Genomic DNA, 27,337 nt, shown 5'->3' on the forward strand with positions numbered 1-27,337 from the left:
TTAGCTCATAATCTGAGGCTTTGGTAATTTCTTCTCTTGCACTCAACTCCAATTAAAATAGTCATAAAATGCACTGTTCTTGGGGGAACCTGTTAAAAATTCAGATTCTAGGCCCCTCCCAGGACAATTTGGCTGAACTGGGTATTAGCTAACCAGTACCCGGATCCCAGCTACTTTTCAAGGGCCTACAAACTGTCTAAGGACTGAAGAAAAATGCATCATTTCCAAAAATTGACTCAAAAACTGCAAAATCAGCATAATTGTTTAACACTACAAAAGCTGCAATATAATTCTTATATAACTATATGTAAACGTAATAAAGGTTCTAGAGAAAGAATATTATTTTTAACAAAACTTAGATTTGTAAAATTTATAAATATGTTTTCAAAAATGTTACAGAATTGCTTCCTCCCTCCTCAAAAAAAAAAAGTTACAGAAAATGTATGTCTGTATGGCCTGTGAGTACATTTTATTCATTTGGTATGAGGTGTGACATAGCCTCGGAGGATATTACAGAGGCCTACAAACTCCAGGAAATGGCCCTGCCTTTAGGGCCAGAGATTCTGATCCAGAAGCTCTGAAATGCGGCCCAGCTGGTTAAATGGGGCCCTGCCCTTTAACCAGCATCAGCCAGTTCCTATGGGAGGGCCACAAACCCCATGTGGGAAAACACTGCTGTGGCTAATGGGGAGATATTGAAGAAACTTGAGTAGGAGAGAAGCATCATCAGAGCTAAACTTCAGGGCAAGTAATCAAGAGTATTTTATCTAAGGGACTTCCCTGGTGGTCCAGTGGTTAAGACTCTGCCTCCCAAGGCAGGGGGTGCAGGTTCAATACCTGGTCGGGGACCTAAGATCCCACATTCCTTGCAGCCAAAGAAACAAAACATAAAACAGAAGCAATATTGTAACAAGTTCAATAAAGACTTTAAAAATGGTCCACACAATAAAAAAAGAGTATTTAGGGGCTTCCCTGGTGGCTCAGTGGTTGAGAGTCTGCCTGCCAATGCAGGGGACACGGGTTCGAGCCCTGGTCTGGGAAGATCCCACATGCCGCGGAGCAGCTGGGCCCGTGAGCCACAACTACTGAACCTGCGCGTCTGGAGCCTGTGCTCCGCAACAAGAGAGGCCGCGATAGTGAGAGGCCCGCGCACCGCGATGAAGAGTGGCCCCCGCTCGCCGCAACTAGAGAAAGCCCTCGCACAGAAACGAAGACCCAACACAGCCATAAATAAATAAATAATTTTTTTGTTTGTTTAAAAAGAGTATTTTATTTATTTAAGATGGTAGAAAAAGGGGTGACCGAGGGTTACCAGCATCTGAGAAACCAACCCCTGAGACTTTGTGAGAGTTCATGTATAACGTACGTGTGTGCATTTTCTTCAAGACCTTCCATAGCTTTAATCAGATTCTTAAAGGAAGCCACTACCCAGAACAGTTAAGAATCTCTGGCCCATGATTTCCTCCCAAGACTTGCAAAGCCCCAGGGATTATCAAAGGTTTTCCAGGCACATCACTACAAGCAGTAACAGTGCCTATTTCAATATCGATTTTTTAAATTAATAACTATTTAAAATATTTAAAAATAACTCTGAAACAGAGTGTGTGTTGAGCAGAAAGCGCACACAGGGGCCAGACTCCAAGGCGCTCGGAAGCCCGCACGCGACTCACTCGCTGCACAGCCACTATCACCAGCCGTCATCCAGCCGCAGCCATCCAGGTCGTTGCGAGGTTCAAATTGTCTTTAATCTTAGACCTTTATGGTTAATTTATACCCAGAATGGACAACTGGTTGAAAACAGGAAGCATAGGGAATGCAGAGGGTGGAAAATGTTAATGTGGGAGCATAAACGTGACAGTCATTCTGTGCTTGTGTCAAGTCATTGATTCTCACTCCATTTCTGTGAAACAGTAGAAAACAAACACAGGACCAAATCAGGTGCAGGGAGATTGCGACTTAGGTTCCATTGTCCCATCATGGAAACAGAGCTAAAGACCTGCTGCTCAGTATCACCTGGGAGCTTGTTAGATGTGCAGAATTTCAAGCCCCACAGTAGACTTACTAAATCAATCTTTTTTTTTTTTTTTTTTGGCTGCGCTGGGTTTTTGTTGCTGCGCGCAGGCTTTCTCTAGTTGCGGCGAGCGGGGGCTACTCTTCGTTTCGGTGCACGGGCTTCTCATTGCAGTGGCTTCTCTTGTTGCAGAGCCCCGGCTCTAGGCGTGCAGGCTTCAGTAGTTGCGGCGTGTGGGCTCAGTAGTTGTGGCTCGTGGGCTCTAGCGCGCAGGCTCAGTAGTTGTGACGCATGGGCTTAGTTGTTTTCCAGGACATGTGGGATCTTCCTGGACCAGGGATCGAACCCATGTCCCCTGCATTGGCAGGCGGATTCTTAACCACGGCGCCACCAGGAAAGTCCCTCAATCTTCACTTTAAGAATCTTCATTAACAGAGTTTGAGAAGCACCAGCTTGGACCATAAAATTAGCAGACCTCATAGAGTGATCTGCAAGCTGGTTAAAGAAAAACGGTAACGTTATGAGTTTAAATTTTTTATAAATGCATTTTCCATTACAGTTTCAGATATGCATTGAAATGCACAAAAACAGACCGTTGAAGAATGGAAAGCAACAGTTATGAGCTAAATATGAACTGATTAGTACCGTGGTACACTGATTAGTACCATGCATCTCCAGATTATTCAAGCAGACAGCACCTGAAAATTATTTTTCTCCTAACATGCTGTTTTCATTTATGACACAGCAGCTCCTTTGTAAGTACCAGGTCACATCCATCCCCTGGTACATATCTGTATTTGCTTTTAGACCATTTCTTTTGTTTAAAAATAATAATAATAAAGCTAGTTCTATTGAAACGCAAAAAATAAATAAATAACATGGCACCGGCTGAGAGGCGCAGAAAACTGGCTGTCACAGCAGTCAGCTGGGGCGCTTTTCAGTGGTACCAAGCCTGAGCTCAGCCCTCAGCGCCTCAGGCCAGAAGCCCTGGAGTGGCCCATGAGTGATCTCTCCATTCACCACTACCGAACCCTACCAGATCTGCAGGTCCTGTTCATCTGATTAAGGATGTCAAAAACAATGTTGGAGGAGAAAATACAGTGATGGCTATATCAAATGTGGCTTTTCATTTACTGGGACCAAAGACAGTGCCCATCTCTCATGTGCTATCTGTAATGTGCTTGCATAAGTAGCCTGAAACTCTCTTATATCACCCTCCAGGAAAAATAATACAAAGTTAATAAAAAAATATAAGGTGATCCCTATGGACTACAGCTTTGAAAAGAATACATAATGAAATTTAAATCTGCATTTTAACATATATTTGTTTTCATAACCAAGCATGATGCAATATCACTTTTTAATTTGTCTAAAATCGTGCTTTTTCTTCTAATTAAATATAAACAATGTTTTGTCACTTTTTAATGGGAAAGTCAAATTTTGTCTTTAAATGGTATGATTATTACAGTTATTTTATTTCATTTTTATTTTTATTTTTTTATTGAAGTATAGTTGATTTTCATCGTTGTGTAAATTTCTGCTATACAGCAAAGTGATTCAGTTTTACATATATAAATACGTTCTTCTTTATATTCTTTTCCATTATGGTTTATCACAGGATATTGAATATAGTTCCCTGTGCTATACAGTAGGACCTTGTCGTTTATCTATTCTATATGTAACACTTTGCATCTGCTAACCCCCAACTCCCACTCCATCCCTCCCCCATCCCCCATCCCCCTTGGCAACCACAAGTCTGTTCTCTATGTCTGTGAGTTACAGATTATATTTTAAATTAAGCTTTAAAGAAGAACCTATCATTACCAACCTCAAATAAATTATCTTTTACTTAAAATGCCTGGCGTATACCTGGCATACGATGAAAATGATCTAAAATTCCCAAGCTGGTTCTCTAGATTCTTGTGGTGGCTTGTGGTGGCTTATGGAATCTTAGTTCCCCACACACTCAGCAGTGAAAGTGGGGAATCCTAACCACTGGACCGCCAGGGAATTCCTCTCTAGATTCTTTTTTTTTTTTTAAAGATTTATTTATTATTTATTTGTTTATTTTATTTATTTTTGGCTGCATTGGGTCTTAGTTGAGGCATGTGGGATCTTTTATTGTGGCGTGAGGGCTTCTCTCTAGTTGCGGCCTGCGGGTTTTCTTTCTCTAGTTGAGGCATGGGAGCTCAGTAGTTGTGGCACGTGGGCTTAGTTGCCCCGCAGCATGTGGGATCTTAGTTCCCTGACCAGGGATCAAACACACGTCCCCTGCATTGTGAGGCAGATTCTTTACCACTGGACCACCAGGAAAGTCCCTCTAGATTTTTCATATGAGAGTAAAAAGGATCATTAATAGAAAAAAAATTGAGACTCACTGAGAGAGATCTCAGATGCTTTGCTGCTGGACGCAGGACAGAAGACAGGGTGTGGGTGACTCTGAAAAGCAGTCCCAGGTTTATGACAGTGCCCAGTGGGCTCATGTAACCCAGGGTTTCTCCGCCTCAGCACTATTGATATTTGGGGCCAGGTAGTTATTGGGGGGAGGGAGAGGAGGTGGTCTGTCCTGTGTATCATAGAACGTTTAGCAGTATCTCTGACCTCTATGAATTAGATGCCAATAGCACTCCTTCCCCTACCCCACCTCCCCAGACAACCAGAACTGTCTCCAGACATTGCCAAATGCCCCTGGGGGCAAAATCATACCTCCCTTTTGAGACCCACTGATTTCACCCATCCTTTCCCTCCTGCTCTACCAGATAGGCTAACCTGGCTCATTTTAAACTTCTCGTAGCATGAGCCATTCATTCATTCAATAAACATTTATTCAGCACCTAGTATGTGCCAGATAGTCTTTGAGGCACTGGGGATATAGCACTAAACAAAGATCCCTGCCCATGTGGAATTTACATTCCAGTGGGGGAAGACGAACAAAATCAAATAAATGAATTAGATCCTTGTCCAGATGGTGGTAAGTGCTATGGAGAAAAAGAGAGGAGAAAAAGAGTGCCTCTCTCTGTCACACACTGAATGTGACCCCTTGCCTAAACACAGTGGAAATAATTTAGCTATTTGTACAGTGGTTGGCTTAGCATCTGACTCCCCAATTAGAATAGGAACTCCATGAGAAAAAGGTGTGGTTTGACTTGTTCGTTGCTGAACCCCCGCATGGTACAGCGCCTGCACCAAGTAAGTACTCCGTAAATGTGAATGAATGAGCGAATGAATGAATGAACACAGCCAAGAGTTGGCAATGGGGTCTGGATATGGAAGAGAAGGTGTGTCTGGAAACAGAGCTTTAAGATCATGAACACTGAAGTCATGACAGGGTGAGACCAGCAAGGGAGAGAGAAGAAGGGTCCAGACAATCCCTGTGGAATTCCTATATTTGGAAGGAATGGAAGGTTCAAGCAGGTAAAGAGGTTGAATGGTGCCTAGTAGGAGACCTTAAAGAAGGCCAGAGGGCTGGACTGCAATGCCAAATGCTGCAGGAAACAATTGTAGGCAACTAGGAGACACCCAAGGCCAATGAGTTGGTGACCTTGAGAAGGGTCAGAAGCCCCTTTCCAAGGAGCAGTGTGTGGGGGGGGGGGGGGGGTGGTGAAGAGGTGGGTGCATTGGATACACACTACTCTTCCTTAAAAATATATTTTTTATTTGACTATGAAAACGATATGCACTCACTGAAAAATTGGAAAACAGCAAAAAGTAGGAAAAAAGAAAACAGAAATCTATGTAATCCACTATGTGAAAATTTCCCTGTGTCCTTAACTGTTTTTCAAACACACCATTATTAATGGCAGAATGATATTTCATCATTAAATCCTCTTGGCCTGTCATCTTTATTAGAGGTAATTCTTTGACAACTCCTTCAATTTCTTCCATAATTTTGGACTCTTTGAGTTTTCTTTTTGATTTTGGAAATGTGTGTTTTTCCAGAAAATTGTCCCCTTAATTGAGATTATCATTTTTATTAGCATAGAAGTATGTACAGTATTTCTTATCATTTTAAAAATCTCTATTTTTTAAAATTACATCCTCTTCCTCATGTCTAACCACATGTGATTTCTGGTTTTTGAATAATTAGACTTGCTAGATGTCTCTGTTTTATTGATTGCCTCCCCAATCCATTCTTAGTCTTATCAGCCCTAACATTTTTTTCTGTTTTTCTCATTCATTTCCACTTTTATCATTTTTCTTTCCCCCTTACATTCATTGGTTGATTTTGTGGTTCTTTTCCTAACTTCTTGAGTTTAAAGAGTCACACATTTGTATTATTCCTTTGCTTGATGATGAATGCCTTAATGCTCTAAATCAGATTTGGCCCCATCTCTTAGAATTCTCGTGGCTATAATTTTCTAAGTACCTTGTGGTATTCGTTTCCTTTTTGTAGGTTCTTCAAGAGAGTGGGGTTTTTTTGTTTTTTTGGTTTTTTTGGCCATGCTGCACAGCATGTGGGATCTTAGTTCCCAGACCAGGGATGGAACCTGCATCCCCTGCATTGGAAGCGAGGAGTCTTAACCACTGGACCACCAGGGAAGTCCCTCAGGAGAGTAGCTTTAAATTTCAAATAATCAATGAGGAGGGAAGGGTTCTCACTTCTTAGAGTGACCTCTGTGCTCCCATCTTTTGGGGTGGTTATCACAAACCTTTTTTTAACTGGGGCTTTCTTATTGTGGATTTCAATTGTGCACATTTGAAATCGCATTTGATAAAACCTTGCTACTCCAAGTTTGATTTGCAGACCAACAGCATCATGCTAACATGGAAGCTTTTTAGAAACACAGAATCTCAGGCCCCCTATGGGACCAACTGAATCAGAATCTACATCCTAAAAAGACCCCCAGTGGGTCTCATGCACATTAAAAATCGAGAAACACTGTTAGGAAACCCACTTTAATAAAGCCTCCCTCTATACACTGCATTTGAAATAACACAAATTACCCCCAAATTAAAAATTGTCAAGAATTATCGCATTTCAAATTTTCCACAAGATTTTCAACAAGGGAGCCAAGACAATTCAAGAGGGAAGAGTATAGTCTTTTCAACAGAGGTGCCAGCACCACTGGATCTCCACATGCAAAAGAAATAAGTTGGACCCCCTACTTTCCAGCATATACAAAAATAAGCTCAATGTGGATCATAGACCTAAATATAAGAGCTAAAAATATAGAACTCTTAGGAGAAAATATAAGACCTTTACAACCTTGAGTTAGGCAAAGCTTTCTTAGACATGACACCAAAAGTGCAAGTGACAAAAGAAAAAAAAAATAGTTGAATTGGATTTCATCAAATTTTCAAACTTTTGTGCTTCCAAGGATACTGTCAAGAAAGTGAAAAGACAACCCACCAAATGGGGGAAAATATTTGCAAATCATATACCCTATAAAGGACTCAGATTTAGAATGCATAAGAACTCTTACAAAGCGGTAAAAAAGACAAATAGCCCAATTGAAAAATGGGCAGAGGATCTGAATAGAGACATCCCTCCAAACAAGATACACAAATGGCCAATAAGCACATGAAAAGATGCTCAACGTCATGAGCCATCAGGGAAACGCAAATCAAAACCCCACTGAGATGACACTTCACACTCAGTAGGATGGCTATAGTCAAAAAGACAAAAAATAACCATTTTTGGTGGAGGATGTGTAGAAATGGGAACCCTCATACATTGTTGGTGGGAATGTAAAATGGTACAGGCTCTGAAGAAAACAGTCTGTCAGTTCCTCAAAAAGTTGAGCATAGACTTACTCTGTGATCCAGCCCTTCCACTCCTAGGTATATACCCAAGAGAACTGAAGACATATGTTCACATAATACCTTGTACATAAATGTTCCTAGCAAGCATTGTTCATAATAGCCAAAAAGTGGAAACAACCCAAATGTCCATCTGATCATGTTAATTGATGAATGAATAAATAAAATGTAGTATATCCATGCAACGCGATATAATTTGGCAAAAAAAGGAACAAAGTACTGATACATGCTGCAACATGAGTAAATCTTGAAAACAATGCTAACTGAAAGAAGCCAGACACAAAAGGCCACGTTTTGTATGATTCCATTTATATGAAATGTCCAGACATGTCCAGAGACAGAAAGTTGATGAGTGGTTGCCAGGGGAAAGGAGGAATGAGGAGGGACAGCAAAGGGGAACAGGGTTTCCTCTTGGGGTGATGAAAATGGTATTAAATATTGGTAATATTTGGGTAACTTTGTGAATATCCTGAAAGCCCCTGGATTGTATACTTTAAAAGACTGAATGGTGTGATATGTGAAATATATCTCAATAAATAGGTTATATGTATTTTTTTAATTGCATCCGTTCAAAGCTGGCTGGGTGAGCAAATTATGAGAAGGGATTTTTGCCCTTGCCACATGGCACCACTTTGGCTGGTGAACACAAATGTCCTCTACTCTCTGCCAGGGATACTGTAGAATGAGATGGGTTTATAAATGCAGGAGAACTTCAGTAAAGGCTGGAGAAATACACTGCTCCCTCTCCGTTCCCTGAAATAGCTTTTCACAATAGCCAAGTGAGGTCGCAGGTAAAATCAGCCATCAAAACCTCCTCCCATTTCTCCTTAGCCTCATGTCCCTCCAACCAGCCCCGCTCAAAGATTACCATACAGGGAGCAGGAAAGCAGCAAGGAAAGACTTTTATTTAATGCTTGTGAAATCAAACTGCCTAAGTTCAAATCTCAGTGGATGAGCCCTGTGTCCTGGGCAAATCACTGTGTTGACTTTGGGATTGATTTGATTGATTTGATTTGATCCTACTTACGAGCTGATAAGTTATTCTTTGATCAATGCCGGCAGAAGACACAAGACTCCTGGGTCAGAGACAAATAACCTTATTACTTACAACCCAGCTAACAGCGTGATTTGCATCAATTCCCCTCGCCCCTCAAGTTCCACAGTTGGTGACACAATATGGACCCAGATGGATGCTTTGTGGGCAGTAGTTGCAGCTGAGGAACACTGAGCTTGGGGAGTCTCCCTACTCCCATTGGGAGATCAAGAACCTCATTCTTCAAGGTTACTCACTCCAAAGACATCCCCGAGACATGGCCCAGGTGAAGAGTGGTCATAACCTTGCATTCTTGGCCTCCTCAGCAAAAGCATTCAGGGATGCTCAAGGTCCATAGTGGATTGCTTCATTGCTTCTCCCAACAATCACAAACTCTTTCTGTGCCTTCGTTTCTTCAGCTATAAACTAGGGACAAGAGTGTTACCCTCCTTGTGGGGTTGAAGACATAAGGCATGCAAAGTGCTTACCATGGAGGTCTGACCATAGAAGTGCTCCCTAAATTTTAATCACCATCATTCTGGGAAGAGGGAGGGGGAAACGTGTTATAGATGTCAGGAGGCTTTCATGGAGGAGAGCTTCAAGGTCCAGGGAAATAGACAAGATTCCCCCTCTTACATCGTCCCCAACCACCTGTGGTACCTTAAGCTCGCATCATACTGTCTCCCCTTCAAGAGAAAAGGCATGAAGACCCTCTCGATCAACACTGTGTCCCCAGGGTCAGCACAGTGTCTGGCACTAGGTGAAAACTTAGAGAATTTTTGTTGAAGAAACAGATGAATGCATGAACGAATGAATGAATGAAAAAGTGAAGGCACAAGGTCTCTAAGCAGGCAGGAGGGTCTGGGATGAAGGACCCTGGTAGGGGGGTTGATCTTGAACAGGGCTATGCCCCCTCTAGTAACGGCAGAAAGCAGAAAAGAATGGAAGGCAGGGATTTCCCTGGTGGTCCAGTGGTTAAGACTCCACACTTCCACTGCAGGGGCACAGGTTCGATCCCTGGTTGGGGAACTAAGATCCCAAGGGGCCTAAAAAAAATAAAAAATAAAAAAAAAGGATGGAAGGCGGACTTGGACAACCTTGGTCATGGTGGAGAGATGGGGGCTGATGTCAGATGACTTTGAGAGTGAAGGGAGAGATGATTCACAAGGTTGCCAGGCAACAGCCCAGCTGCAGAATATTAATCTGCAGCATATTAATCTGTAATCAAATCAACCGGCCACTTTCAGGAACTTTCCTGTTTGCAGGGAGAGGGAGACAGAAACTAAGGGTTAGTGGCATCCTCTGCCAGGAACTGGGGACCAGCCTGGCAGGTTCTGAAGCAGCACAAAGGCAGCAATCCGCATGCACCACACACAACTGAAATGACAAACCCTGTGGCCCAGGCTGGGGAGGAAAGTGAGACCGGGAAGGGTAGGTGGGTCGTGAGGACCCAGACGGGGTTGGGGAACTGGAGGTCCCAGCAAAGGTAGATTCAGCAGGAGCTGGGCTTCAGGGGAAAGGGTAGAACAGGAGGCTGTGGGCGAGGAGAGGCTGCAGTACGCGGAGACCAAGAAGACGGACCAGGTTCACAGCTCAGCCTCCTCACCTCCTACCCGTGGGGTCTGGGGTAAGCGACTTAACCTGGCCGACCATCCCTAAAATGCACCTGAGTAAAGAGTCCTCTCACATTAGTACCTTTAGAATTATTTTCCCATTTAAAAACACTATCGGTGGGACTTCCCTGGTGGTCCAGTGGTTAAGACTCCACACTCCTGATGCAGGGGGCCCGGGTTCGATCCCTGGTTGGGGAACAGATCCCGTGGGCCGCAACTGAGACCTGGCGCAGCCAAATAAATAAATAAATGAATAAATATTTTTAAAATAAAAACACCGTCGAGGAAGTGGGGGGGGAACTTCCCTGGCAGTCCAGTGTTTAAGACTCCGCGCTCCCACTGCAGGGGGCGCGGGTTCGATCCCTGGTTGGGGAACTAAGATCCCGCAAGCCGTGCAGCACAGCCAAAAAAAAAGAGAGAAAGAGAGAGAGAGAGAAGGTGAGAGGCAGGGCTAGGGAGAGAAGGCTGGGATGGGAGCACCTCTGCTCTCTCTCCTCTCCGCCGGGCCTGTCACCTGCCCTTGAGGTTGGCGGGTGGCCTCTCCAGTTAGGCCTGAGGGCATCACACGGGCTGTCCTGCTACCTTATGACCTTCGGACAGCAGGTGAGGCCAGAAGTCGTGAACCCACCTCCCTCTCCCCAGCCCCAGCCCCAGCCCTGGGAGGAACTGTGGATGCCCATGTGGATATGAACGGCACCCGGGTGTCCCTGTTTGTCCCAGCACCTTCACACCCTCCAAGGCCCCGTCGCCTGGGGCGGGGTGACTGAGTCGCCGTCAACCTCTCCCTTTTTCCGTATCAATAACTGATTAGGAAGCCCAGGCACTGCCTTCCTGACAGCCGCTCTTCAGAGGTTTCCCAAGGCCAGTCCTGGCAGCAGGGAGTGTAGCTGGGGCGAGGGGCGGGGGACGTGGTGGCAGCGGAGTCCAGGGAAGCTTTCCCCCTTGACAGGGAACCATCGCTTTTGTCTATTTTATGTGTCCCCCCTCCTCAAGAATCTAAACTCCACCAAAGCCACGAGAGGGCTGGTCACAGTCACCTCTTATCCCCAGGGCCTCATCCAGACCGTGGTTTACAGCACATGCTCGATAACTGGAACAAAAATGGACTAGATGGGGAGTCAGATGCCCTGACGAACATCTCCCTTAACTGCACCGGAAAAATCACCCGCGAACTCACTCAGGGTCCGTTCTCACTGACAGAAGCCTTCAAAAGGCTGGAACTCCTTGGATTCATTTTCTAGTGTTGCCATAATAAATTACCACAAACTTAGAAGCTTAAAACAATGCAAATTCATTCCCTCACAGTTCTGTAGGTCAGGAGTCCAGGTATAGCATGGCCCACTGGGCTGAAATCAAGGTGCTGCCAGGGCTGCATTCCTTTCTGGAGGTGCCAGGGACAAATCCAAGTTCAAGTTCATCCAGGTGGTTGGCTGAATTCAGTTCTTTGCAGTCGTGGGGCTGAAATCCCTGTTCCTTGCTGGTGGTCAGGGGGGGACCACTTTGTTCCTTAAGATCACCTGCATCCCTCATCTCGTTGCCCCCCACCTGTCTTCAAACCAGCAAGGGCTGGTCCTTCTCATTCTTCAAATCTCTGTTTCATCCTTCAGCCACATCACTTCTGCCTCTGGCCGAGGAGCGCTCTCTGTTTTTAAGGACTCATCTGATTAAACTGGGCTCACTCAGATCATCCAGGGTAAACTTCCTATTGTAAAGTTTGTAACCTTAACTGCATGTGCAACATCTCTTTTGCCATGCACTGTCACATCTTCACAGGTCCCAGGGATTGAGGTGTGGACCTCTTTGGGGGACCATTATTCTGCCCACCACACCCCCACTGGGAGGAGAAAGATCCCAGAACTAGGAGGCTAGAGACCTGAGTTTCCGGCCCAGCTCTCCTTGGTCAGTCATGTAAACTCAGGACAGGGATTGTTAGACCTGTCTGAGCCTCAGTTTCTTCATCTGTAGAATGGGGACATGCTAGCACTTGTGTCTGAGGATCATGGTGAAGAGCAACTGCATTCATTCCCCCGAAGGGCTTATCTGTGCCTGGCACTCGGCATGGTCATTACCGTGAAGACAGGGGCAGGGTCCACAGGCAGCAGGAGGGGGCCGGGCCCTAGGGATCTGCTCTTCAACTTGGTACACCCAGAAACTGGATTTTCTGGTAACTCAGCTAGTCAAAGCATTGGAACCAGGATTCCACCTTGGCCTCATCAATTCTAAAACCCTCTGCACACCAGTAGGTGCCGGCCTCTGAGAAGCCCAGCCTCCACAGCCTCCATCCCTGCCACCCCTTTCAATAGCAACTCAGGGCAGGTGTCAGGCCAGCAGGAGGGAAAACCTTGGATTCACAGACAATGCTTTTTGGGGAACTGCGTTCCTTAATCCTTGGTTGGGGTGGTGGGGGTGGTGGGGGTGGGAGAAGCTCCACCGTGTATGCAAAACATGTGCATAGATCTTGTCACATTCCCCCTTCACCACAGCCCTGTGAGGTAGGAATGAGTGATTCCCATTTCACAGATGAGGTTAACTGAGACCCAGAGAGGCTAAGGGGAGAAGATGCAAACAAATTAGATGCCCACGATATTCTGGGCAACTGTACTTTATGTACATCATCTTCAAGACTCCTCTCCAAGTTACTTCCTTCATTTCCTGGGGGGATAAAACAGCCATCTGCCCAAAACTGGAAAAGGACAGAGCCAGGAAACCCTTCCCTTTGCCATCGGACAAGCTCCCCTTGTGAGGAGAACATGCAGTTTCTGTGACTGCGAGCCCCCCCTCAGGCCCGCCAACACCCACCAGCAGCAGCCGCCTTCCACCATCACCTATTGCATGGGAGTACCTGCTTCTATTTTGTGCAGTGGCCACCCCTCCAGCAACCAGCCTGCAGAAGAACAGCCAAAGGAGCATAACCCCCTCCTCAGCAGAAATCACGTCTTGGGCCCTATACAGCCAGGGCTCTGCTGTAAGCTTATAATTTCCTGTTACCACAGCAACGCAAACGCCTCTATTCCCCTAGCGTGTGAATAGAGCTGCTCCCCACCCCACCTTTTCTCCCAAGCCCCCTCAAAGTTCCTTCCATCTCTGAGATTCTGTGATTCAATTAATTATCAACAATGCCTGCCCCGTTTTTGTCATTTTCATTTATTTCATCTACTGAGTCACTGAGTCCTGCTCCGGATGTGAGTGGTTATTTATCAGAACGTTTGGCCACTGGTTGCCATGGACACTTCACAGCCTGCTTCTTTCATCACCTGTTCATTTTCAGCAAGTCTGGCTGTGAGCGTGGGTACCACGGCCCCTTATGATACCCAGGGGCATCAAAACTCCCCCAGACAAGGAGGGGCCCTGATGACGCATGAACAAGAGCTAAATCTCTAGCCCCAACCGTGGAAAAACCAAGCACAGCCTAGAGCTAGTTATATCCACCCAAACCAGGTCGATGCAGCAGTTTATCAAATAAGTTGACCGAACGCACCCTTTGGTTTTCTGGTACATTCGGGCAAACGCTTTAGTCTCTTTGCTAACCATTTAAAGATGTATTTCGATATTGAAAAGTACAGATTACTGTCTTGCTTTGAAAACAAAATGAGGGAGACTGGAAGTGCAGGAACTTCAAGGAATTGGCTTTGATGGGGGATGCAAGGGGTGGGGGAGGAGGGACAGACCCGAGAGATGATGGGGAACCCCAAGCTAAACCCAGCCCAGCGCAGAGGGCATCAAAGGCATCAGAAGGGGGACGCTCAGGGTTTACCAGGTAAGGGAGGTGAAGGGGCTTCAGAGGCCACCGGGACACAGCCACCAGGTAGAGAGAGCGGGGCCATCAGCCCACGGCCCATTGCTCCTGATAATTATGACACGTCCTGTTTGCAGAGCCCAACAGAGGGGACAGGGGATCAATACATCACTCCACGTTCACACACTCCCTGCTCTTCAAACACGAACACGTCGGGAAACATGCTTCCTCTGAATCTAAGGTCACTCGGTCCATCCAACTGGGATGTGGTCCAAGCGATGATCACCAGGCTGCTGACCTCAAGGATATGTCAGGGGGCTCTGTCCTGAGCCCAGGGAGCCCATCTCCCACCTGATATGCCCAGCTGAAGAACTGCCCCCCCTCTGCTCCTGCCCCTCGCTGTGAAGTTCAACTCGCCTTCCCTTCCCCCACATCTGGACGGCTGACTAAATGACCGGGTGGGGCGGGGCTGAGGTACCTGGGCCCATCCTTCTTCCTCTGCAGTGGGGAGCCTGGCCTCCTGGGGGAGGAGGCCTTGGGAGGGCCCTTGAGGGTTTATAAGTCAGGCTGCAGCGCCCAGCAGAGCAGAGAACTGAGGCGCCAGGCCAACAGCAGCGTCACGCATCTCCCAACTGTGCAGGTGAGAGCACCCAGGAAGGGAGGGGAGAAGCTGGGAGGAGGGCTAATGGGACCCCTGCCCTCATCCAGCTAGCAGGCTCACACCTCAGTGTCTCCAGGGCTGGGAGCCTTCCCTTAGCCCTTAGCTGGCTTAGGTCTCAGCTCTAGGACCCACCCTGGCATCCCAACCTTTGCCTTCGAGCTGCCCTGCTGCCTCAACCAGGGCCCTTCCCTGACCCTCTGACTCCATGCTCACCCCAGCCCTGCGGGGTGAGGATGAAGGCTATTCTCCCATCTCTCGGGGGAGAAAACTGAGGCCCAGAGAGAGATGTGACTTGCCCAAAGTCACACAAATTGGGCAGGGTTGGAACTGGAACCCACAGCTCCTAGACCCATCTCAAGCTCTTTCGTAGACCAGCACTGTCTCATGGAACTTTCCATGTTGATGGTAACATTCCACAGCCTCACTGTCCAATACGATATCCGCCAGCCACATGTGCACTAAAAACGTGGCTTGTGCAGGAGAGGAATTTTTGTGTGTGTCTGTGGCCACCCAGCATGTGGGATCTTAGCTCCCGGACCAGGGATTGAACCCGTGCCCCCTGCAGAGGAAGCACGGAGTCTTAACCACTGGACCGCCAGGGAAGTCCCAGGAATTTTTAATTTTTATTAATTTAAATGTAAAGAGCCACACGTGGCTGGTGGCTACCATATTGGACAGCGTCGCTCTAGATCACTGATTTTTCTGGTTTGTTTCTTTAGCAGCAGAACCCTTTCTCTGCCAAAAGAAATCTAACAGAGAAAACAGATGAAACCAGTATTTTATTAATACAAATGTGTTCTCCGAAGGCAACATTTTTATTATTTACTTCTGATAAATTTTAGATTTGTTTGAGTGTCCGTTTTATTTCTGTATTCTGGCTTCCCCAAACTTGGTTCACCTTGACACATAGCTGCAAATGGTGACAGTTTCACTTTGTTTGTTTTTTTAAGTGCTAGATTATAATCAGAGGATAGTCCTCAGTTAAGTGAAAACGGCAGGAGAACCTTCCCTCCGAAGGCTGCACAAAAACAGAGTGACCCCACTACTCAGTGAATGTGCTGGTTGGCTGCAAAGAGAGACATAAGCAGCTGTGTACATCCCGTTCCTATTACTATTTAAAAGTTCACTTTCAGTTGCAAAACTTAAGCATTACAGAACCACTCACGTGGCCTCAAATTCTTCAGAACAGTTTGGAAACCATTGTTCTGGGTTTTAAATTCCTCCGAGAGAAGCAGTCACTGTAACTAGGGTAGGTAAGGAGCAAAGGGGCAAGGCTTGAGGTTGGGAGTTAGGGGAAGAGCTGGCAGGACCTGGAGGAACAGACCACAACCCCATGCAGAATTGCAGGCCCGTCAGCAGGGAGGGTCCTGGCCCTGCCTCTGGGGTGCCTGGACAGCCCCACCTTTAAGCTCAACCCCTCTCTCCTTTGCAGACAAGATGCAGCGACTGTGTGTGTATGTGCTGATCGTGGTGCTGGCTCTGGCCGCCTTCTCTGAAGCTTCTTGGAAGCCCCACTCCCACCTGCAAGATGCACCCTTGGATCCAGGGGCCAATAGGGGCCAGGAGCCACGTGGGCTGGACCGGCTGGGCCCAGCCTCTCACCACCGAAGGCAGCTGGGGCTCCAGGATCCCTCACACTTGGTAGCAGGTAGGACCTGGTGACAACAGTCCCTACTTGCCTCGCCCAGCCTGGTTTAGCCAAGGTCCCCCCAGGCTGGCCCTGGCCTCAGTCTCCAGAGGCTAGGCGTCCTTCCCGCATCCTCACCTCCTCTCCCACCTCTGACCCTCAGACCTGTCCAAGAAGCAGGGACCATGGGTGGAAGAAGAAGAAGAAGCATATGGATGGATGGACTTCGGCCGCCGCAGTGCCGAGGAAGGGGACCTACGTCCCTAGAACCAAGCTTGAGAGCCCAGCCACCTCCCAGCCCAGCCCTGCCCAGCCCAGCCCCATGAAACACGTATCAAAATAAACTAGTTTCCAATGAATCACATTGTGTCAAGCGTCATGGGGCAGGGAATGGGGGTTGCAGCAGAGTTGAGACAGGGAGGAGGGTTGAGCAGTCCCCTAGGGGCAGGGATACTGGCTAAGTCTCCTGGGTGTCCCCAGAGCTTAACGTTGAACAAGACTCTACAGTGTGGATGGGAGAATAGATGGTGTTATCGCAACCAGAGTGAGCCTTCTAAAAGAGAAATCAATCGTGCCACTCCAGAGTCAACCCCCCAGTGCTTTCCGTTGCACTTAGAATAAAACCTAAGCTCCTGGGGACTTCCCTGGTGGTCCAGTGGTAAAGAATCAGCCTTATAATGCGGGGGATGCAGGTGTGATCCCTGGTCAGGAAACTAGGATCCCACATGCCGCGGGGCAACTAAGCCCACGTGCTACTGAGCTCGTGTGCCTCAACAGGAGAGCCCTGCGTGTCACAAACTACAGAGCCCACGCGCTCTGGAACCCGCGCCACAACTAGAGAAGAGAAAAATCCGCGCACCACAACTAGGGAAGAGAAAATCCACACGCCACAACTAGAGAGAGGCCCGAGCGCCGCAGCGAGGGGTCCCGTGTGCTGCAGCAAAGACCCAACGCAGCCAAAACTGAATTAAATAAATAAATAATTTAAAACATATTTATCAAATGGATAGGCGCGTGGCCGGCACACACACTTGGCGTTTCACTCGTATTCCTTTACTGTTCCTGTGCCTGTCACAGCATCCTACCACAGGCACCTGCTACGCTCCACCTGAGGGCTTTCAGAATGCAAGGCAGGCTGGAAATTCTGGGGAGTTAGTACCTCCAGAAGCATCTGTCAGTCAATGACAGATTAGAGTTGGAGAATAAATACCCCAGCTCCCTCACCCCTGGGGTGGAGTAACTCTGAGGTGTATGCTGCTCTGTCTCCCAGAGGTCCCCAGTAGCACTGAGCCCTAGTTACCCACAGCAGTGACCTGCTCAACGATATCCTTTATTGGCTCCCTTCCCTTCCCTGTCTCACATCCTTAGGCTGCTACGGATGTTTCTTTTGATCACCACCCAAATAAACTACTTGCATTCAAATCCCTGTCTCCAAGTCTGCACCTGGGGGAACGCATCCTAAGACAGTGGGTACTAGAAGGGGTTACAGGAACTAAGACCCCCATGATGGGATTCTGAGATTTGGTCCTGCACCAGCCAGACCCCATTGCTGTGCTAAGAGGGGTGCTGATAACACCCAAAGCATCACAGTCACCTGTGGATTCTCTCATCTTACATCACAATTCCATTCTAGCAAGCCTGCCTCTCTGAGCCTTTTGTCTCCTTCCTCAATACTCTGCTGAGGCAATTCAGACATCTTCGAGTCAATTGCTGTATACTGTTGTTTTGTCTGAGCTTCAAGGAGTCATTGCCAGCGAGGCATTTGGCTTCAGGTGTCTTTGCCTGGAAATTAAATCCTGAGTCATAGGAGAGTAAGCAACCTGTCTCCCATATCAATAAACTCTCCCCTGGGAATTCCCTGGCTGTCCAGTGGTTAGGACTCCACATTTTCACTGCTGAGAGCCCGGGTTCAATCCCTGGTCGGGGAGCTAAGATCCCGCAAGCCGGGTGGCGTGGTCAAAATAAAATAAAATAAACTCTCCCCTAGCCAGTCATTCTACCATTCTCCAGCTCACTCTCCTGGGTCTACCAACCTCAAAAATCCACTCCTATATTTGTCGTCCTGGCCTGCTGGTACATATTATCCAGGTCATTCAGCTCCTGCAGCATTTGGCGGTGAATAATCCCTCTCTTCTCTTATCTGGAACAGTACTTCTCCACATGCTAAGACCTGACGTTAGCTTGTGGTTTAGAAACGCCTAAGGGTGGCAGGGGCAAATCTTGAGAAGCATCATTTCAGGAGGCATCTGCCTCAAGGAGGTCTTTGCAGCCTCCAGGTAAAGGGAAGCTGCTCCCCTCTGGCAAGGTAGAGGCCCTTCTTCCAGCCCAGAGGATTCCCGGAAACCGGGAGTTCAAGATTCTTTTACTTTTTTTTTTTTAATTGAAGTATAGTTGATTGACAACGTTGTGTTAGCTTCTGGTGTACAGCAAAATGATTGTTATACATATGTATACATATTCTTTTTCATATTATTTTCCATTATGGTTTATTACAGGATATTGAATATAGTTCCCTGTGCTTTACAGTAGGCCCTTGTTGTTTATCTATTTTATATGTAATAGTGTGTATCTGCTAATCCCAAACTCCTAATTTATCCCACCCCCTTTCCCCTCTGATAACCATAAGTTTTTCTTTTCTTTTTTAAATGGGGTAGGGGATTTATTTATTTGTTTGTTTGTTTGTTTGTTTTGGTCTTGGGACACGAGGCTTGCAGGATCCTAATTCCCCGGCCAGGGATCAAACCCGGGTCACGGCAGTGAAAACACTGAGTCCTAACCACTGGGAATTCCCCATAAATTTGTTTTCTATGTCTGTGAGTCTGTTTCTGTTTTGTAGACAGGTTCGTGTCATTTTTTTCTTAATTAATTTATTTATTTTTGGCTGATTTGGGTCTTCATTGCTGCGCGCGGGCTTTCTCTAGTTGCAGTGAGCGGGGGCTACTCTTCGTTGCGGTGTGCGGGCTTCTCATTGCGGTGGCTTCTCTTGTTGCGGAGCACGGGCTCTAGGTTCACAGGCTTCAGAAGTTGTGGCACGGGGGCTCTAGAGCGCAGGCTCAGTAGTTGTGGCGCACGGGCTTAGTTGCTCCGCGGCATGTGGGATCTTCCCGGACCAGGGCTCGAACCCGTGTCCCCTACATTGGCAGGCAGATTCTTAACCACTGCGCCACCAGGGAAGTCCCTGTGTCATATTTTAGATTCCACATGTAAGTGATATCTTTTGGTACTTGTCTTTCTCTGTCTGACTTCCTTCACTTAGTATGATAATCTCTAGGTCCATCCATGTTGCTACAAATGACATTATTTCATTCTTTTTATGGCTGGGGAGTATTCCACTGTATATATGTACCACATCTTCTTTATCCATTCATCTGTCGATGGACATTTAGGTTGCTTCCATGTCTTGGCTATTGTAAATAGTGCTGCTATGAACATAAGGGTGCATGTATCTTTTCAAATTAGAGTTTTGCCCAGATATATGCCCAGGAGTGGGATTGCTGGGTCATACAGCAACTCTATTTTTAGCTTTTTAAGGACCCTCCATATTGCTTTCCATAGTGGCTGCACCAATTTACATTCCCACCAACAGTGTAGGAGGGTTGGGAGTTCAAGATTCTTAAGGGCATCTCCTCAAATGTTCCACCCATGGGTGTCATGGTCCCATTCCTTTCATTCTAGGACTTCAGCAGAGGAGACCTTTGGAGTTCCGCTTTCAGCCTCCTTTGTTACTGTGCACTCGTACCATCAGGTCTTGGTCCTGATTTCCAATGCAATCTTCCCTTTGTTGCAATGGAGGCCATTTGACTTTCATACTATGTGCTGAACCAATGGTTGGCTGACCTGAGCCTAACATTTTCCTCCTTTAGAGATTCTCTGATGATTAACAATAGCCAAGCAACTCCACAGTCATAATAATCACTGCTCTTATCTCTCAAGTGCTGAAGCAATTGATAAGCCAGTGCACCCTCATCCACCTGGATCCCATCCTAATTCACTACGGATAAGAATCTCAGTAATTGTGAAGGACCTACTGTATAGCACAAGGAACTCTGTTCAATACTCTGCAACAAACGGGAAAAGAATTTGAAAAATAATAGATACATGTACATGTATAACTGAATCACTTTGCTGTACACCTAAAACTAACACAACATTGTTAATCAAATATACTCCAATATAAAATAAAAATTTTAAAAAAAGAATCTCAGTAATTGTGATGCTACAGATCCCACAGTGCTAGAAATATCTGTGTTGGACAAGAATTTCATGTGAAGTCTCTGGGAAGTCCCAATAAGAGAACTGCAGTGCAGACCCCTAGGGCTGGCAAACTTTTTTTTAAAGGGCCAGATCGAAAATATTTTAGGCTCTGCAGGCCAAGAGGCAAAATCAAGGACATTGCATAGGTACTCAAATAACCATTTAAAGTGTAACCATTTAAACTATAAAAAACATTCTTAGGGCTTCCTTGGTGGCGCAATGGTTAAGAATCCACCTGCCAATACAGGAGACACAGGTTCAATCCCTGGTCTGGGAAGTTCCCACATGCTGCGGAGCAACTAAGTCCATGCACCACAACTACTGAGCCTGCGCTCTAGAGCCCACAAGCCACAACTACTGAGCCTGCAAGCCACAACTACTGAGCCCACGTGCCACAACTACTGAAGCCCACGCGGCTAGAGCCCATGCTCCACAACAAGAGAAGCCACGACAATGAAAAGCTCGCACACCCCAACGAAGAGTAGCCCCCGCTCACCGCAACTAGAGAAAGCCCGCGCACAGCAACGAAGACCCAACACAGCCAAAAAATAAATAAATAAATTTATTTTTTAAAAAAACAAACAAAAAAACATTCTTAGCTTGCAGACCAAACAAAAACAGGTGACGGGCCAGATTTGGCCCATGGGTCATAGTTTGCTGACCCCTGTTCTAGAGTCAAGGGCATGCTATCTACAGAAGAGAATTATTTACTGTTAAAAAAGCCGCTCCCAGCATGCTACTGGGCCCTAGTAGGGAATGAGCACTTGACCACTGGACATTAAGTTACTCTGCAAGCAGAGTTGCCATCATGAGCTGGGTGTTTTCAGACTCACCACGTCATAAGTTTGGATGGGCCAAGCAGTGATTCAGTTTAGGATGAAATGGTACACTTGAGATTGGGCCTGAGGAAGGCCAGAGGGCACAAAAATGTTAGTCAGTCACCCACACCCCCAGGCCACCTACGTCTACTGCACCAGTGCCTCTTCCTCGGCTTACCCCTATAGCCTCACTGGAGGTTCCCTATGGCCAGCTCATATAGGAGGAAAAATTCAGGCCTGGTTCACGAGGGGGTAGACTTGATAAGCTGGTAAAAACTGAAAATGAACTGCTGCTGAACTACGGCTCACTCTGGGAGACCCTGGAAGACGGTGGTGAAGGGCTGTCTTTCAGGTGGGTAGAGCTTCACGTTCTGGACCTGGGCATCCACTTGGCGTGGAGGGAGAAGCAGTTTGGGGGAAGAACACACACAGACCTCTGGGCAGCAGCAGATCAGTCAGGGGACATGCAAGAGAAAGACTAGAAACTCCGAGGCGAAGATATCTGGGAAAGAGGCAAGTAGATAGATCTATGGAGGGCGGCACAGGGCCTGTGGACCTTCGTGTCTCACATCAGTGCCCACCCGAGAGCATCCACTGAAACGACCAGGTGGTCAGGATGTCTCACCCAATGGAGGTCAGCTAGATGCAGTCTTTGGCCACTCCCTACTTGCACTATGGGCCCATGAATAAAGTGACCATGGTGCCAGAGACAGAGGTCAGGCATGGAACCGAGAGTCAATCCAGCTGCTACCTCTGCTGCACATCTGACTTGTGAGCAGCAGAGGCCGTTTCTGAGCCCTGGCTATGGGACCATGCCCTTAGGGGACCAACAAGCCACTTGGTAAATTGATTCCATCAGACACCCTCCACCCTAGAAGGGGCACTGAACCATCCTGGCGGGGAGTGGTTCACGTTCTGAAGGTCAGCTTTCCCTTCTGCCCGCAGTGCCTCCCCCAGCGCTCCAGGACCACGGAGCATCTAAGGACGCACAGTGTGTGACATGCCATCACAGGATCCCATAAAACATGACCTCATATCACCTCACACGGGTCAGAAATACCATCATCCAAAAATCTACAAACAAGAAATGCTGGAGAGGGTGTGGAGAAGAGGGAACCCTCTTGCACTGTTGGTGGGAATGTAGATTGATACAGCCACTATGGAGAACAGTATGGAGGTTCCTTAAAAAACTAAAAATAGAACTACCATATGCCCCAGCAATCCCACTATTGGGCATATATGCTGAGAAAACCATAATTCAAAAAGAGACACGTACCACAATGTTCATTGCAGCTCTATTTACAATAGCCAGGTCATGGAAGCAACCTAAGTGTCTATCGACAGATGAATAGATAAAGAAGATGTGGCACATATATACAATGGAATATTACTCAGCCATAAAAAGAAATTAAACTGAGTTATTTGTAGTGAGGTGGATGGACCTAGAGTCTGTCATACAGAATGAAGTAAGTCAGAGAGAGAAAAACAAATACCATATGCTAACACATATACATGGAATCTAAAAAAAAAAAAAATGGTTCTGATGAACCTAGGGGCAGGACAAGAATAAAGATGCAGACACAGAGAATGGACTTGAGGACACGGGGAGGGGGAAGGGGAAGCTGGGATGAAGTCAGAGAGTAGCACGGACATATATACACTACCAAATGTAAAATAGCTAGTGGGAAGCAGCTGCATAGCACAGGGAGATCAGCTCGGTGCTTTGGTGCTTTGCGTCCACCCGGAGGGGTGGGATAGGGAGGGTGGGAGGGAGATGCAAGATGGAGGGGATATGGGGATATATGTATATACATAGCTGATTCATTGTTATACAGCAGAAACTAACACAACATTGTAAAGCAATTATACTCCAATAAAGATGTTAAGTTAAAAAAATATTAAAAAATAAAAAAACATGACCTCAGACAAGGGACCTGCTTTACAGTGAAGGAGGTGCAGCAATGAGCACATGACCATGGGGATCCACTTGTCCTACCAGACACCATGTGACCCAGAGACCACAGGCCTAAAAGAATGTTGGAATTAAAGGCGCAGCTAAGGCACTAACTTGGGGATGCACCTTGGAGGGTGGGGTGCAGGATATACTTTGAGCCAGAGGTTCTCAAACAGTGCTTTGTCCCTGACAGCCAGAACACGCGGGTCCGGGAACCTAGGGGGAGAGTGGAAGTGGTCCCTATGACCATCACTGCCAGTGGCCCACCTCAGAAATTTGTACTTCCTGTCCCCACGATTCTAGACACTCCTGGACTAGAAATCCTGGTTCCTGGGGAAAGATGCTTCCACCAGGGAAAACAGTAAAGATTCTCCTAAATCTAAAGTTATAGGGGCTTGCAAATTCCCTGGTGGTCCAGTGGTTAGGACCCTGCGCTTCCACTACAGGGGGCCCAGTTTCGATCCTTAGTCAGGGAACTAAGATCTTGCAAGCCACATGGTGCGGCCAAAAACAAAAAAAGCAAAAAAAGAAAGAAAAAGAAAAAAATAAAGTTATAGGGGCTGCCTGGCCATTTTGGGTTCATGTCATTAGACCATCAGGCAAAGAAAGGTCAATTATTAGCAGGGGTTACTGATTCTGATTAACATGAGGGGCTAGGATCACTGCCTCATAATGGGGGCAGGAAGGAGTATTCAGGGTCTGGAACTCAGGGGGATTCACTGAGGTGCGTCTTGGGACTTCCTGCCTGGCGATAACCATAATCAGGCAGTTGCAGTAACAATAGCCTGACCAGGGCCGCTGACCAAGTGTTCAGACCTCTCAGGAATGAAGATCTAGGTTACTTCACCAGGAAAGCAACCTGGACCAGCTGAAGTGCCGACCAAGGAAGAGGGGAATATAGGATGGGTGGTAGAGGAAGGAGATGAGAAATCTCATCTAGGGATTCAGGACCAATTGCAGCTGAGGACCACAGCTTATACCATTCATCCTCCAGGTGTAGTTCTTCTTTCTAAGATACTGTGACCAGCCGCCATCTTCAAGAAGCAATGCCAGGCCAGAGTGAACTCCACATGGGGCTTGAGTGCATCTGAGTGGCACAAAGGGTGAACTGTAGCAGACTGTCAGTGACCTGCCCACATCCTCGGCACTCACCATTCTAGCACACGCTGACCATGGTCCGTGACAAGCACAGTTAGTCTCTGCCAGGGGGCTTTTCCCCAGCATATGTGTGGAGAGGCCAGAGCACCAGTGAGTTAATACCCCCAGGAGCAGACCTCGGCCAATGACAAACGAAACTTGGAGGATGCCTGCCCCAGCTTCCTCGCCCCTTGGGTGGGGTAACTGAAATGGGTTCTAGATCGGTGCATCTCCGACTTCAATATGCACTGAAGGTCAAGGTCCTGGGGACCTTGTCAACATGCACATTCTGACAATATAGGTGTTGGGTGGGACCTGAGATTCTACATTTCTGATAAACTCCCGGGAGATGTTAATGATGCTGGTCCACAGACCACACTTTGAGTTGCAACGGGCTACACTCCCTCCCAGGGTTCCCCAGTGGGACTGAGCCTCTGTTGCCTAAAACTCCCTTTCGTTAGCTTCCTTCTGTCCTCAATTCCCCACTCCCCCACCAAGAGTGCTTCCTGGGATCATCTTCTAAATAAACTACTTGGGTTTTGTTTTTTTTTTCATGATTGAAATCTTTATCATCAACGCTCTGGAAACACCAAGAATTAGAAGGTGACTAAACCGCTCTGAGAATTGAGCTCTTATTTTCCAAAATGATAAACTCTAGACTGGAAATTGAACATATCAAGCCAGACTCATAACAAAAGTTCAGGGAACCCTCTGATCTCATACTGTTTTCTGTCCCTCTCTGCCTGCATGTTTGAGAATCCTGCCTTGGCGAGAGTCAGTCCAACAGCCTCATTTAACGGAAATAAACGGCTTGTTTTCACATGCTGTTCTGGGGGACCTCTGCCTAAGACAGTGGTGACTTCATTCCTGCTTTACCCTTTGCAGCCAGGCACTGAGTCAGGATCCCAGGAACAGAAAGGATCAGGGAAGGGGGCCTGCCCAAGCATGGGCTCTGGAGGCCTGAGGGCTTGGGTTCAAATCCCAGCTCCACAACCAGCTGTTCCACTCTTGGGAGGGTCACTTCACCTGCCTAGGTGTCAGTTTCATCACCTGATGACCATTTATCAGATCACCCACCACCTCCCCCAGGGGTTGTTGAAATGATTATGTATTTAATCAAAGCCCCTGGCACATAATTCACTACTGGAGCCCATCCTCTCTCCACAGCTTTGCCCCACCAAAGTGCACATGCACACGCACACAATGCACACACACACACGTGCACTCCCTGAGAAAGACAGCAGAGGCTGGGCCAGGTAGCGCACAGGTCCTTTATTTCCTGCACCGGCACGTACACGGGCTGACAAGCAACAGGAGCATGAGAAGCACAGTGGGGAGGTGGGTAGATACCGACGGGGGTCCTGCGCCCCCGACTCCAGGTGTTTATGAGTAAGGGGTGGGAAAGGGCGAAACATCTAGAACAAGGAAACAAGGGGCACTGAGGAGAGGACGTGGTGGGGAGTGACAGGGCCTTGGGAGGGAGCCTGGACACTCACAGGCCACAGGCGGGGAGGGGAGGGGAGGGCAGGGGAGGGAGCCCTGCACCCCCATCCCGGGCAGAGGGAGTCCTCGCCCACACAGACAGATGCTTCCGGTTACACACAGCAATTAGGGACTGAGAAGAAAGAGCCAAGAACCGGGACAGACGACCAGGTCCCTAAAAGTCACCAAGGACTGGGAAGCCACCTTTGATTTGGGGGTCAAGGGGTGAGGGGCATGTAGTGAGCAAGGTGCTCAAAACAACTTCCTACACCCCGGGCCTGAGCCCTGCCCCAGCTCAGAGCGGAGTCTGGTAGCTGGTGGGCCTCCCCCTGGGCTTCTCACACCCCTTGGGCTTCTTACGCCCCCGGGGCCACCAAGTGATCCAGGCCCAGCAGCCACAGCTTTTGCACCAGCTACAGAACAAGGGCCGGGGTTCCTTCAGCCTGTCCCAGAAGAGGGTCAAGGCTTGGGCCCTCAAGTTCCGGCCCAGGTTCATCAGGACAGCGGGTGGGCTGGTGACAGATCGGGGGTCCGGTTTCCGAGCCAGGGAAGGGAGGTCTGGGGAGGGTGGGGCTTGGCCAGACAGCGGAAGGAGGGGCCTCAGGCTGTCTGTGGGGCCTCTGCAGGCTGCTGGGAAAGAGCAAAGCCTGGAAGAGAAGGGGGTGGACGTGAACCGGGGGCCTGAGGACCGCAGGTCTGGCCTGGGCAGCAGGCAGGGGCGAGGCCTGATCAGCTATATCAGAAAGAGACAGCCACCGTTGAGAGTTATGAAGGTTGTCCGCTGCCCGGCCATAGAGGTCACCATTCAGTTTACAACCTGCACAACCTTACATGGCGACCCCGATGAGGCCACCCAGCAGTGACCATCAGAGTCAGGGCAGATCAGATATAATGGTGAGGCTGCCAACAGGTTATAAACTTCACAGCTCACCCAGAAAGCCAAGAAGGCACCAGGACAGGGTTAGAGGGGAGGGAGGGATGGGTCGGAAAAGTTGTTATGGCATAGCAGTGAAGAAAACGGGTTCAGTGGCCTTGAACAAATTATTTTGCTCTCTGAACCTCTGTTTCCTCTCCAAATGGGGATAATACGTACCTACAGGGGTGTGAGGATTAAAGAAGATAATTCGCATCACTAAATCACCTTTGATATCTCCATGAGCTCCTCAAGGCAGGGCTCTCACGGCCTAGCACAAGGCCTGTACTCAGCAGGTGTTACTCCCCAACCTTTGGGGCTTCCAGCTGGGGAGAGGA

The 27,337-nt window shown here is 47.6% G+C and overlaps 2 protein-coding genes across 7 annotated transcripts in view; one reads left to right on the plus strand and one right to left on the minus strand.

Annotated features, from left to right (window-relative positions):
• Nucleotides 1-946: 946 nt before the first annotated feature.
• The window catches only part of HAP1 (huntingtin associated protein 1), a 35,548-nt gene continuing 9,157 nt past the window's right edge, over nt 947-27,337 (minus strand). For 3 of the 6 annotated variants that reach the window (XM_082440575.1, XM_082440573.1, XM_082440572.1), the window contains one exon: nt 25,858-26,733. In XM_082440575.1, the coding sequence (XP_082296701.1) occupies nt 26,687-26,733 (47 nt within the window). In that variant the 3' untranslated portion in view covers nt 25,858-26,686. Of the gene's footprint in view, nt 2,507-25,857; nt 27,271-27,337 lie in introns of those variants that run through there. The other 3 variants (XM_082440571.1, XM_082440576.1, XM_082440574.1) reach the window with 3 other exon arrangements.
• GAST (gastrin) lies at nt 10,720-16,800 on the plus strand. The gene is made up of 2 exons (XM_082440578.1): nt 10,720-16,462; nt 16,605-16,800. Exons 1-2 carry the CDS (start codon nt 16,252-16,254, stop codon nt 16,706-16,708), a joined length of 315 nt encoding a protein of 104 aa, XP_082296704.1. The 5' UTR covers nt 10,720-16,251; the 3' UTR covers nt 16,709-16,800.

This window comes from Balaenoptera physalus (genome assembly GCF_965194825.1).
Source record: "Balaenoptera physalus genome assembly, chromosome: 20".
In the NCBI taxonomy this organism is placed as follows: domain Eukaryota; kingdom Metazoa; phylum Chordata; class Mammalia; order Artiodactyla; family Balaenopteridae; genus Balaenoptera; species Balaenoptera physalus.

Bases quoted from the DNA above. Each gene is read 5' to 3' on its own strand.
- GAST (XM_082440578.1), top strand. From the start codon at position 16,252: ATGCAGCGACTGTGTGTGTATGTGCTGATCGTGGTGCTGGCTCTGGCC. The intron at 16,463-16,604 runs GTAGGACCTGGT...TCTGACCCTCAG, and splicing joins TCCCTCACACTTGGTAGCAG to ACCTGTCCAAGAAGCAGGGA.